The sequence below is a fragment of the Passer montanus genome, unplaced genomic scaffold (assembly GCF_014805655.1).
Source record: "Passer montanus isolate IOZ18808 unplaced genomic scaffold, ASM1480565v1 scaffold120, whole genome shotgun sequence".
NCBI classification, from domain to species: domain Eukaryota; kingdom Metazoa; phylum Chordata; class Aves; order Passeriformes; family Passeridae; genus Passer; species Passer montanus.
Genome location: NW_024358723.1, coordinates 282,798 through 296,131, shown reverse-complemented (window position 1 = coordinate 296,131; position 13,334 = coordinate 282,798). Strand labels below are relative to the sequence as shown.

Genomic DNA, 13,334 nt, shown 5'->3' with positions numbered 1-13,334 from the left:
TACCCTCAGCATTTTAGCTTAGATCCATCAAAGTAAATAAATAGTAAAAATAAATAAATAAAGTAACTATGTAAATAAACAACTATCAGCGTCGTTTATTAATATTAATGTTAAATTTAGTTTTGATAATTATCGTCGAAGATTGACATGCTGCTTCTCCAGGGTTTGCTTCCCAAATGGAAAAAGATTTTTGGGAAATGACCCTAGAGGCAAAGGACCCCCAGAAAAGGGGAAGGCAGAGCAGAACTCACAGTTGATCTCTGACGCTGTCCTCTCTGCCCGGATGTTCCTGTTGGTGGAGCGGATGGTGTGGCGGATGACGGAGTGAGGCTGCAGGGACAGCAGGCACACGTGAGGCAAAGACCAACAGCAGCAGGAGCAGCTCCTGTCTGAGCTCCAATTTTAGATTCCCAAAGCAAAGCTATTTAAAGAGCCACTTTTAACAAAAGGCAGAGAATAAAAAAGATGTTCTCACCTCAAAGTCGTCGTCGTCCACTTCTCCGTAGTGGGTGTGGTTCTCAGGGTTGTTGACTTTGTCCAACAGCTCAACTGCTAAAGACCTGGAGAGACCAGGCTGCCCCACAAAGCTGTGCTGTAACCACAGGAAAGAACACAAAAAATGAAGTTTTAACATGCAATTAATACGATAATTTCAGTAATAAACATTCAGTAGAGTTACTGATTTATTTTTTGTGCTTTCACTGTTATTTTAGTGACTCCTTAATGCTGGATTTTCTAAGAACATCAATAGGGAAACACCATGTTCTGAGCCACTTGCAAATTAAACTTGAGTCAAACAAATAATTACACCTGAACTTTATTTCTTATATCAGTAGTTCAGAGCTTGGGAAAGCACAGATACATCAAGAGCTGCTGAAATTTTTGGGAGTCAGGAAAGTCCAACTTTGTCTGAGTGCCTGAATTTGCAAATATTCCACAGCTCCAAGGCAGCCCCTTGCAGGAAGGCCAAGGTTGAGAACATGAAGCCAATTTCTGTAATTGGCCAAAAAATGTATAAAACTGTGTAAAAATACTGAACAAAATCCACTTGCTAACAGCTGAGCAACATGTTTTTCCTTCAGATTTCACCACCTGAGTTATAAGATTAAAAAAAATTGGTTTCCCTTTGGTTTCCTACTGATCTGTTCCTCATTTTGAAGCAAAAGATCCCTTCCTGAGGTCACCAAAGGTCCCAAGTCACTTACAGAAAGAAGTCTGTCTGCTGTTGGTCTCTTCTTTGGATTTTTTGTAAGTGCTATTTTCACAAAATTATGGAATGTTGCTGACCTTAAAGGAAAAGAGGGTTTATATTGAATTTTTCAAGGTATTATTGATTTTAAGACAGCTGCTAAGCAGATTACAAGAGGGTGTGATAAAGTAGAACACTGTGCAGGTATCTCACCTCAGGTTTGAAAAATTAAATTTCCAAGTTAACAAAATAAGGAAAAAAATCCATTTGATTCATGGAACTTGCATGGAAAACATTTTGGTACAGAAAACAAACCAAGAATGGCACCAGGAATTTCTGACAGGGTAAAGAAACGAGGAAAGGATTAAACCATTCAGGAATCAAGGGGAAAGAATAAAGATTTTTCTTTTAGAACACATAAAGAACACCAAAGAAGTGTCTCTTCTTCAATAATGACAAATATTTTTGCTCTTTATCTATAAAATCTTAGAATGGTTTGGGTTGGAAGGGATCTTAAGGATTATGAAATTCCAATAAAATATAGATCAAAGGAAGGATCTCCACCTACCATTTTGCTTTTTCCTTTAGCTTTGGTGGTTGAAAATTACTTTTTGACATTAAAAACAGAGCCCTAAAGGGAAAGAAAGAATATAATGATATAATGTGATAAAAAATAATTAATTTCATTCTAAAATCCAAATACTTTAACACATTATGGTGAGAATCATATCAGTGAAAATGGTTGCACGGGGCTAAAGGAGAGATACAGGGAATCTGTTGATTTTATCTTTAAATATTTTTAGTACCATAATCCTGTTAAATATTGGGGTATGGCTTCTATAGTGGTTTCCTATCAGCAGTAAATCTGTCTCTGTTCTTCATCAGATTCTTGATTCTGGAATCCCAGAATAGTTTGGGCTGGAAGGAACCTTAAATCCCATTTCACTCCAACCTCTTGCCAGGAGCAAGGACACCTTCCACTAGGCCAGGTGCCTCCAAAAATGTAACAGCTTCAAGATTTTGCTTCTAATTTCCATTCTGCCTTAGGCTTGGAATGGGGCTGTGTGTTCTGTCCCATCTGTCAGAGCTGGGGCAGTTCTCTCTGTCCGTGGGACAGTTTTTTCTTTATCTCTCCCACAGCCAATCCTCCCTCCAGGAGATCTCTGCTGTCCATGGCCACTGAGTGTCCCTGCAGGGCTGATCAAATTCCAGCATCCCATGGGGAGATGCTCCGCCCAGGGGAGGAGCCAAGCATTCCTACCTGGATACAATCTGAGCCTGGAACAGCACAGCAGCCTCTGCCCCCTGCATTCCCAGAGGAGCAGCTTTCTCCTGCCCTGCATTCCCACAGGAGCAGCTTTCTCCTGCCCTGCATTCCCACAGGAGCACCAGGCCCATCTCCAGCAGCCCTGGAGCTGCAGAGGAAAACTCCCCCCTTGTGCAGGATCCCTGCTCCAGCAGAAGCACAGCTGGCACTGCAGGAGGGCTGAGCCCCCATGGGATGGGACTGTGCCACCACCCTGAAACACAGGGGGCCAGGGCATGTTCTTCCTATTCCCATATCTTTGCCTGAGAGCCCCTTAATTTCAAAATTCTAATAATTCAGAGGGAGGGGGTTTGCATTCTCCATTTCAGGGGAGCCTCCTGCCTTCCTCAGCAGACACCTGGCTTTCCAAACCCAGACACATTCCAAATGCACGATTTCAGCAGGCTGATGCCTTGAAGACAGCCATGGAAACAGCCACTGAGTGAAGGAATCTCAGTTTGAGTTTCTCCTCCTGAGCTCCAGAGAAGCTTCAGCTGAATCCCCACATTCAGCTGAATTCCAGCAGGGATTCAGGGAGCTGTGGAGGCAGAGGAGCCCCCCGGGCACAAACCTCATGGGGTGCAGGTCGAACATGGGTGGCTGCAGCTCTGCCAGCTCGATGGCAGTGATGCCCACGGCCCAGATGTCGCACAGCTGGTTGTACCCCCCGTTCTTCTCCACCGCCGCCACCTCGGGGGCCATCCTGCAAAACCAACACCTCCCTCAGGCTCTGCTCACTAGGAGAGCTACACAACTGGGCATGTGCATTAAAATATGCATTAAATATTAATAAAATAAAATATTATTTTATTTTTTTTTCATAAAATATTAATTAAATTAAATTAAATTCACAGAATCACTGGTTTAGAAGAGACCTCCAAGATCACCAAGTCCAACCCAGCCCCAACAGCTCAACCCAGCCCTGGCCCCCAGTGCCACATCCAGGCTTTGTTAAACACACCCAGGGATGGGGACTGCACCACCTCCCCGGGCAGCCATTCCAGAGCTTTATCACTCTTTCTGTAAAAATACTTCTTCCTGATATCCAACCTTTATTTCCACATACATACATATAAATAAAATAAGAAATAAATAAAATATTATACATATTTTTATGTGCACATACTGGATGTCTGTGACAGTGATTTGTAATTTAAAGTAACTCATATTGCCCCCCAAGAAAGAAAGAAGGGAGGTGGGGGGGAATGAACACAAGGAATGTATATGTATAATGTGTGTATGTATATATATATATCTATATAAAAAAAAAATATATATAAATGTATATATATGTGTGTGTATAATATAAATATAATACATATATATATTATATATATGTATAATATGCAAATATTTTTATGTCCAACAGAGTAAGTTAAGGATTTTATGCTCTGATTGGTTTTTGATCATTACAGAAATACTTTAAAAGTTTTTATTAATACTTTAATAAAAACAATTTATTTTAATAACACTTAAATTTAAAGCTTATTTTTTAAATTAAAACTTTATTAATACTTTTAACATTTTTATTAATGTAGACATAAAACATTACACATTAAGTTTATACACTTGTACATTTTTATGTCTGTTGGAATAAGTTAAGGATTTTATGTTCAGATTGGGTTTTGATCACTGCAGAAATACTTCTGAAGTTTTTATTAATGTATACATAAAAACATTACACACTAATTGAAGCTACAGACTTATGATGATTCAATTTGTTTCAGTATTATTCTACAAAGTATGTATTTCAGGAGTTTGGATTGGGTTGCTTTTTCCCTGGAGCTCTGGAAATATCTTGGATCTAAGGACAATTAATGTGAACTTTGTGTGTTTTCCACAGTGGGTATAATCTTTTGAAATGTCTGAACACAAACTAAGGGACACAAAATAAATGTGCTGAACACAACATCATAAAAACGAACAAGAAACAGCAAAAAATGTCACATTAAAGAGCAAGGCAGGGACACAAAGCACCCAAAAGCTCCTTATGGATTTAAATAAGCATCTTAGGAGGGGGATGCAATTGGATCACCTCTGGACACAGAGGTGCTTATTTGCATATGATCATTTGCATATGATTATCTGCATATTAAATGCTGCCTTGTGCAGCCATTAATCAGTAGGGATAATTAAAGACAGTCTGAAAATGTGGTTTTCTTTCTGCACAAAAACCAGTTTTCATCACTGTTTTAGTCACTAAAAATGTAAGGCTGAGAAACTAAATAACCATTGGTATCCCCCAAAAAGGGAGAATAATCTGCAGAAATAAATGTGGGAGAAACAACAGCCCTGCCTCACATATCAAGTAGCTTTTGTTACAGCAACACATCAGTGCTTCCCAGATTTTTACCCTTTGGGCATTTGACTTGGAAGAAAGGGAATTTATGCAATTTCTATAGACATATGTGTGTGTTTGAGGATTTTTGGCATAAATACAGGCTCAGCTTTGCAGCACAGCAACCAAAGTGGTTTCTTACCAGTAAGGGGTGCCAATAAAGGATTTCCTCTTTGCAATAGTGGCTGTTATTTTTGCTGCTACCCCAAAGTCAGCTGGAAAATAAAATCAAACCATCAGAGCCTCAGAAATCACAGCTGAAGACCCCAATCTTACAGTGCTATGAAAGAACAATCACGTGTCTCATCCAAATTAAAAATTCATTAGGGAAACAGCTGAAGATTAACAACAGGATCATTAAAGTTTTCAATGACATGACTTCAAATCAAAGAGTTTTCTTTCTGCACACAGCTCCTCTCTTAGATAATTTTTTCCACCTCACAATACATCAACCAGAATTTTTGGATATTCAATTTAAGGGGAAAAACAGCATCATGCCTTGGAAAAGGCACCTCTTGTGTGTTATTTATGGAGGGACTGATGGGGCAGCTGCTCTCTGCCCTGCACTCTCTGTCTAGGGGCCAATCATCCCTTGCCCCCAGAAACCTCAAACATCAGGTGGTCCTGCAGAGCCAAAAATCATTTCAATCCATTTGGTTTTGGTTGATTGGTGGCATGAAAGCTGGAGGACAACTTGGGAAGATCCAAGCAGGCAGAAGGCAGCTACCCTGTGCATGCCAAGTTCAGTGCAGGGACTGCAATCTCCTCTCAGTGTTGAGGTTTTACTCCTATTTTTCCCTTCTTTAAAAAGCTCTCCTTTCCCAACACAGCATTCTGCTTCCCCACAGGGGTCTGGAGGCACGGCTGCCCTGACTGCAGGGATGGTGACATCCACGGGATGGTGACATCCATGGGATGGTGACATCCATGGGATGGTGACACCCCATGGAAGCTTCTCCCTGCAGACCTGGGAGTTTTCCTCTCCTCCACCTTTGTGGAATTGCCCAACACCACAGACAGAGCCAGGATCAGATCCCACTTTTCCTCAGGCTGCTCCAACCAGGGGATCCTCAAAGGCTCTAAGGGATAAAAACTGACATCCAGGAATGCCAGCCTGGCAAATTCCAAGAAAGTCTGGGAGGTTTACAGGCTCAGTGGTTGAATAATGAAATTATCTGTAATTTCTTAAGAGAATAAAAACTTCTCATCTCCTACACAGCCTAGCCATGGATACACACTTTGTCATCACCTTCTAGCACCATCTATTGCCCCAAATAATCATGGAATCATCCAGGTTGGAAAAAAACTTTAAATTATGGAGTCCAGCCATTCCCCAGCACTGCCCCGTGTCCCCAAGTGCCACATCCACATGGGTCCATAAATGAAATTAAATCCGTATTACAGAACTCAGGCAACTCACCCAGTTTAACATCTCCATGGTCTGTTAGGAGAATGTTTGCACCCTAAAACAAAATGAATTCAAAATCTTTATCAGAAATATTTTTCCTGCACTTGGAACTGTAAAATAAATTTCTCAAGGTTCCAAGTTACCTTTATATCTCTGTGCATTTTGCCCTTCATGTGTAAATAAGCAAGACCCTGGAAACAAAAGACACAATGAATTATTCTGCCATTTGTTAACATCCTACAAAGCCAATTCTGTTTAATAAATTTAATTTTCTCAATATATTTGATTTGGAAATGGAGATATTTGAGATTTGCAGAAGCTTCATCTTGTATTTCTTTGCTATCAGCAGTCACAAAATGAATTTTATTTATCTGGTTGCAGTATTTTACCCCCACACATCATCAAATTTACCACAACAGGGCAGTCAGGCAGTTCAATATTTAAGCAAATATTTGCACTATATCACACTAGAATTTCTTTTTCATTTTTATTTACAATATGGAAAATAACAGGTTACCCTGGTTAATTGGTGTCTGCTTGATTCCCAATAGAAGTGCTAGAATTGAACTAATTATTCTGTACCTATTTATTTACATGGAGTGAACACTTTATGGTGCACCTGCAGAAGTACAGTACCTGTAGAGTTTCTCTGCACACATAAGCAATTTGCAGCTCTGACAGAGGTCCTGTTACTGGAAATAAAGATTCAAAAATTAAGTTTACAACACACAGCACATAAATAACACTGTGAAACAGCCAAAAATGGTTTGTCCATGCCAAAGTTAAAGGCTGCTTTTACATGATGTGTATTGTGCACTGAGCTGAAAAGAGGGGTTTGTTTGCTTGTTTTACAGAAAGGCTTTCTGTAAAAAAACCCCAACAGCACCACCACAGAACACAATAGCCACAGTGAGAAGAAAACCTGTTTTCATTGAATTAATTATTATTTTTCGAGTGATTTTGTAGTACTCTGCTATTGTCAGGAAACTAAGAGTGGCATCTGCTAATATTTTAATATAAGAAATGGGAATGTTTCATATCAGGGACTGCCTAAGGGGCTTGGAACTGTTTTAATGGATTTAAATTTTTGTATTTGTACTAAATAATTGAAAAATAAAGCAGAAAGAGCTCAGGCACCCAAAACCTCAGTGTTATCATTTAAAGGCACAGCAAGTCCCTAACTGCTTTTTCCAACAACTCCAATAAATTATTCTACATCATCAACAACTGCAGATGAAACTTCAGGAAGGAAAATAATACAGGAGTGAGATGGTATTTCACAGGGGCAGGAATAAGAGTCATTTTTCCCCTTTAAAGATCAAATTTTGAGATTTCCCAATGAAAACTCCTTCCTCACCCCACATCCAAGTGTTCTGCCATAAACTGTCAAACATTAAATGTCAAATATTAAATGTCAAATATTATGTCAATATTAAAATGTCAATATTAAATATTAAAAATGCTGCTCACCGTATCTGGAAAGTGCTCTCAAAATCTATTGACTGCAGCTAAAAATCACTGTTTATGCCTCCCAAAGAACCCCACATACAGTGCCAAGCATTCCCTGTAGGTTTATTTAATTTATTAAATTTTCTTTTTGCAGAAAGCTTCCCAAAGTAAAATATGTGAAAATAATTGGCCAAGTACCGTGGTAAATGTCCTGGAGGGATCCCCCACCACAGTATTCCATGCATATCCACAGCTTCTCACGGCTACCAAAACAAAATGAAAACACAGGCATCAGAAGCTGATTGATCTGGATGAAGAACATCATCATTTAAATTATTTTCTATTAGTCTTGATCACTCTCTGTTAAAAATACACATTCTGAGACATGACCAGCAGTTACACTGTTATTAATACAAATTATCATATTATCAATATAAAATATTGATATAAAAATATGAAAATATAATTTCCACCAATCAAAACAAAAGTTTTATTCCAAAGTCCCTGAGAAATATTTATACATCATTAAACATAAAAGGTGGTGCTTAACTCTACAATAAAACCCCTGAGGTTTATCTGTTATCAGCAAAATTTAGTGTGATTAAATATGACACTAGATTCGGTGTTTCAATCCTAAACTGAAATTACATAATTGTATCTAAAAAAAAATCCTCATGCCCTCCAAAATGCAGAAATAGAAATTCAGAATTAGAAATTAGAAATTTAATTCCAGTTGAGTGCATTTGGGCTACAGGGATTATTTAAATGCAGCCCTCCAAGAAAAAGATGAAGTCTCATAGAAAAAAGACCAAGCAGGAAAAGTGCAGATTTATATTCCCACAGAAATGGAGAACTTTCCCTGATTTCCTGTCTCATATTTAATGTATAATATTCAATATTTTCCTGTATAATATTTAAAGGAAGGTGCAGGGAGCTGACACCACCTTGGCTCTGCCTCTGTTCCACCAGAACTGTGAGAAATGTTCTAACCAGCAGCTCAGATTTTTAACTCCCCAGCCATACGCTCATAGCCCAGACAAGCATAATTAAATAAAATATCCAAAGGCAATTCTGCTCTAGAGAAATAATGAGCTGCTTTTATATTAGAACTGATAAATGTGTGAGTAGGACTGGATATGTTGCAAGAGTCTCCAAGGGAAATGTTTCTTTCTGTTCCTAGTGATAAAAATATTCCAGCCTTTTGGCCAGCAGAGAAAACACAATATTAGTCACTTTTGTTTTTTAAAGCCAATTTTCTTGGCTTAAAAAAAAAAAAAAACCACAAAAAACCAAGGGCAATTCAACCTCTGGAAGAAGATTTAATGAGAATACAGGACTAAACCAGACTGGGATTGTTTTAGGAGAGAACCAGCAGGAACATTGATATAAAAAGTGGGATTTACCTGAGATAACTCCCAAAATAGGCGACTATGTTGCAATGTTTGCATTCTTTAACCATATATATCTCCTGCTGGATCAGTGAGAAGTCATCTCCTGAAAAACAGGAAGCCAGGGTTACATGATGAACGTTCAGAGAGCTCTGGAGGGATGCACAGAATTTGGGAAAACATTCCAAGGGTCTGGATCCTGGCCAAAGCCTTGAGCACAGAGCCCATCACCCAGCTGGGCTCCTTGTGCTGTGCTTTGCTGGGTTTTGGATGCTTTTTTCTACCTATGCTAAGGTCAGGATCAAAGGCACTCGAGATGATGGTTCAGGCTCAGATGTTTATCAGTTCTTACCTCTGTCACAGTCTCACAAACCCTGAGCTCTGCAGCACTTTAACCAACCAAAAATGGAGCCCCATCTCTCTCTACAAGGCCTTTTAGGGATAAACTGTCCAATTCAGAAATGACACCTCAATTATTTTCCCTTTTAACCCAAGAACCAACCACCCCTGCCTGCAATGGGGACTTTTTATCCAATTACACAAAACCACCCAAACCCTTGGAGGAGAAGGTGAAGAAGAAGGAGCAGCCTCTGCCCCAAAACCTGCATCTTGCTTTATATCTATTACTTTTCTAAAACCCCAAACTCTAAGTTTTCCATCCTGTGATATCACACACTTCTAATCAACCCCACACCCACAATCCCACTTCTGTCATTCCATTCTGGAAGCCTCTCCAGCCCTCAGGTCAGTGCAGAGTTCTCTTGGGGGTCAGAGCCTGGCAGCACAGAAAGTCTGGAATTCTCAGCACAATTCAGAAATGACACCTCAATTATTTTCCCTTTTAACCCAAGAACCAACCACCCCTGCCTGCAATGGGGACTTTTTATCCAATTACACAAAACCACCCAAACCCTTGGAGGAGAAGGTGAAGAAGAAGGAGCAGCCTCTGCCCCAAAACCTGCATCTTGCTTTATATCTATTACTTTTCTAAAACCCCAAACTCTAAGTTTTCCATCCTGTGATATCACACACTTCTAATCACCCCCACACCCACAATCCCACTTCTGTCATTCCATTCTGGAAGCCTCTCCAGCCCTCAGGTCAGTGCAGAGTTCTCTTGGGGGTCAGAGCCTGGCAGCACAGAAAGTCTGGAATTCTCAGCATGCAGAACTCCAACAGCGAAGCACAAATATTTTTTGAAGACCAAGAGAGCAGGGCTTGTACAAGTATTTCTTGAAGACCACCAGAGCTGGTGGCCTGAGAGTGACCAGGAGTTCAGAGAGCCCCAGGAAAGCAGCACAGGGATCCAGGGAGGGACAGGAGTAAATTCAAAATTGACTTTTCAAGCTTTGTTTCCATCCAGCTGCTCCCAACAGTGAGGACTGCTGAATTCCAGAGCCTGGAAAGAGGGGAGCCCACGTTCCACAGGCTGGTTATGAGGAATATTTCATTCCCAAGGGACCTGGATGGAGCATATGAGCCTGCACACCCACTCAGCTGACTCAGAGCTCAGGGGGGGGTTGGGTGACTGTGCACATTGGCACATCCTAAATATATATTATTTTTTGGTGGAAAAAAAAAAGGATCTACTAAAAAATCCATTATGAGCAGGGCATGTTCTGCCACTTCTGCAACATAAAAGGATCTTTTTTTATAAATTAAAAAAGCAATAATTTCAGAGATGCAATTTCTGTTTGTATTTATACAGATAATAAATCCCCTTGAGAGAATTTCCAAGCAGAGGATGGTCTCCCCAGAGTCCTGAACTCAAACCCTGCAGGTCTGCTTTCATTTAATATATTATTAACTTTTTTTATCTTTTGACATGGAAGTACAAGGGGAATGGCTTTAAGCTGAAGAAAGGGATACTTAGATGGGATATGAGGAAGAAACTCCCAGCTGTGAAGGTGGGGAGGCCCTGGCACAGAGCAGCTGTGGCTGCCCCTGGATCCCTGGCACTGCCCAAGACCAGGCTGGACAGGGCTTGGAGCAGCCTGGGATGGTGGGAGGTGTCCCTGCCATGGCAGGGGTGGGATGGGATGAGCTTTAATGTCCTTTGCAAGCCAAATTATTCTGGGATGTTTACTTTTGTTTCAAGTGGCTGCCCCTGGATCCCTGGCACTGCCCAAGACCAGGCTGGACAGGGCTTGGAGCAGCCTGGGATGGTGGGAGGTGTCCCTGCCATGGCAGGGGTGGGATGGGATGAGCTTTAATGTCCTTTGCAAGCCAAATTATTCTGGGATGTTTACTTTTGTTTCAAGTTTCCCCAGTAAAATTCCCTCCTATATTAAAGTCAGGGATGTCCAACCCAGAAAACATGAAGAGCTTTATCCTGCTCCCTTTAATTCAGATGACTTTGACATGTCCAAGAGGACTCAAGCACTGGTGTAAATTGAATTCTTCATGTGTTTATTTAAGTAGCAGCACAGCTAATATTTTTAATAACCTCTTTTAAAACAGATGTTTACATTTGTGAGCTGTGAGGCAGCTTCCCTGAGAACTGTGTCACTGGCAAGAGAAGCACCAGTGTGTTCTGAAAGAAATTATCACAGCCTTTATGTCTCAGTGACTGCCAGGCTTTCATTTAAGAAAACAACTACAAAATGCAAAGGTAAAAGGGAACCCACTCCCAGGAACCCACTCCTGACTGATTTAAGTAAATCCTCAAGGGGTTCTTGATGTTGAATTATATGAAGAAACACTTCACTGGGGCAGGAAAACAGTAGTAGAGAAGTTTCAAATGTCAAGAGGCTTTTCATAAACATCAGTAGTATTTTTTTAACCAATGAAAAAGAGAAAAGGCAACACAATTTCCATAAAATTAGCACAGATTTCACACTGGGCTTGGTTTAGAGGTTCCTTGCAGCTACAGCTTCACTTGCATTCACACATCCTGCTTATAAATTGTCACTGTGAGTGAAGGATTCTTGAGTTTAAAGAATCATGGAATGGGGTGGGTTGGAAGGGAACTTGAATCCCACCCCTGCCATGGCAGGGACACCTCCAAACCCCAGTGTCCAGCCTGGTCCTGGGCACTGCCAGGGATCCAGGGGCAGCTACAACTGCCCTGGGAATTCCAACCCAGCCCCTCCCCACTCTCCCAGCCAGGAATTCCTTCCCAATATCCAGCTTAAATCTACCCTCAGTTTAAAGCCATCCCTCCTTGTCCTGTCCCTCCAGGCCATTGTTTAAAGTCCCTCTCATTCATTTTAAAAAGATTCTTTAATTCAAGCTTAAATCTCATGGATTCATTCCTCCCATTTCTCCAACAAACTTCCTAAAGGAAATCACTGAATTCTCTCAGACAAAACTGGAGCATTTTGAAACTACTCAAGTATTTTCAAGGAAGTCAAATCTGAATAGATTGAAAGCAAAATCCTCCCACCCCACACTGAAAAAATTCCATCTTTCTCCCCTACCCGCTGTCCATGAGCTCAGAGGATGCAATGCCAAATGCCAGTGGCCTCTTCAAACCAAAGAATCCTTGAAATGTCAGCTGCAGCCTTTCAGCACAGCTGAATCCTGACCTGTTGGAACTCTGGGTGCTGAGAATTCCAGACTTTCTGTGCTGCCAGGCTCTGACCCCCAAGAGAACACTGCACTGACCTGAGCCTGTGGAGAAACTTCCAAAATGGAATGACAGAACTGGGATTGTGGGTGTGGAGTTGATTAGAAGTGTGTAACGTCACAGGGTGGAAAACTTAGAGTTTGAGGGTTTAGATTACAGTAATAGGCATAAAACAAGATAGAAGTTTTAGAGTGGAGGCTGCTCCTTCTTCTTCACCTTCTCCTCCATGGGTTTGGGTGGTTTTGTGTAATTGGATAAAAAGTCCCCATTGCAGGCACGGGTGGTTGGTTCTTGGGTTAAAAGTGGAAGTAATTTAGGTGTAATTTCTTAATTGGATAGTTTGTCCTTAAAAGGCCTTGTAGAGAGAGATGGGGCTCCATTTTTAGTTTGTTAGAGTGAAGTGCTGGAGAACTCAGGGTTTGTGAGACTGTGACATTGTCCTGGTTTGTAAAATATGTGTTGTTCTATTGCCCTCTGTCAGAGCTGGGCAGTTCTCTCTGTCCATGGGGCAGTTAACTGTTACTCCTATTCCCATATCTTTACCTGAGAGCCCCTTAATTTCAAAATTCTAATAATTCAGAGAGAGGAGATTTACATTTTCCATTTCAGGGAAAGCTCCTGCATTCCTTAGCAGACACCTGGCTTTTCAAACCCAGACAAACATAAATAAGAACTAGTAACATCTGAA

At 40.7% G+C, this 13,334-nt stretch overlaps 1 protein-coding gene across 1 annotated transcript in view; it reads right to left on the bottom strand.

The window, feature by feature from the left end:
- Nucleotides 1-13,334, bottom strand: part of MAP4K5 (mitogen-activated protein kinase kinase kinase kinase 5) — a 63,405-nt gene that overhangs the window by 22,492 nt on the left and 27,579 nt on the right. Inside the window, exons 4-14 of the mRNA XM_039698084.1 lie at nt 9,094-9,184; nt 7,889-7,953; nt 6,878-6,933; nt 6,385-6,432; nt 6,254-6,296; nt 4,976-5,048; nt 3,067-3,198; nt 1,758-1,820; nt 1,206-1,287; nt 476-592; nt 252-330 (exon numbers count right to left, since the gene is read on the bottom strand). Coding sequence (XP_039554018.1) covers nt 252-330; nt 476-592; nt 1,206-1,287; nt 1,758-1,820; nt 3,067-3,198; nt 4,976-5,048; nt 6,254-6,296; nt 6,385-6,432; nt 6,878-6,933; nt 7,889-7,953; nt 9,094-9,184 — 849 coding nt within the window. The remainder of the gene's footprint in view (nt 1-251; nt 331-475; nt 593-1,205; nt 1,288-1,757; nt 1,821-3,066; nt 3,199-4,975; nt 5,049-6,253; nt 6,297-6,384; nt 6,433-6,877; nt 6,934-7,888; nt 7,954-9,093; nt 9,185-13,334) is intronic.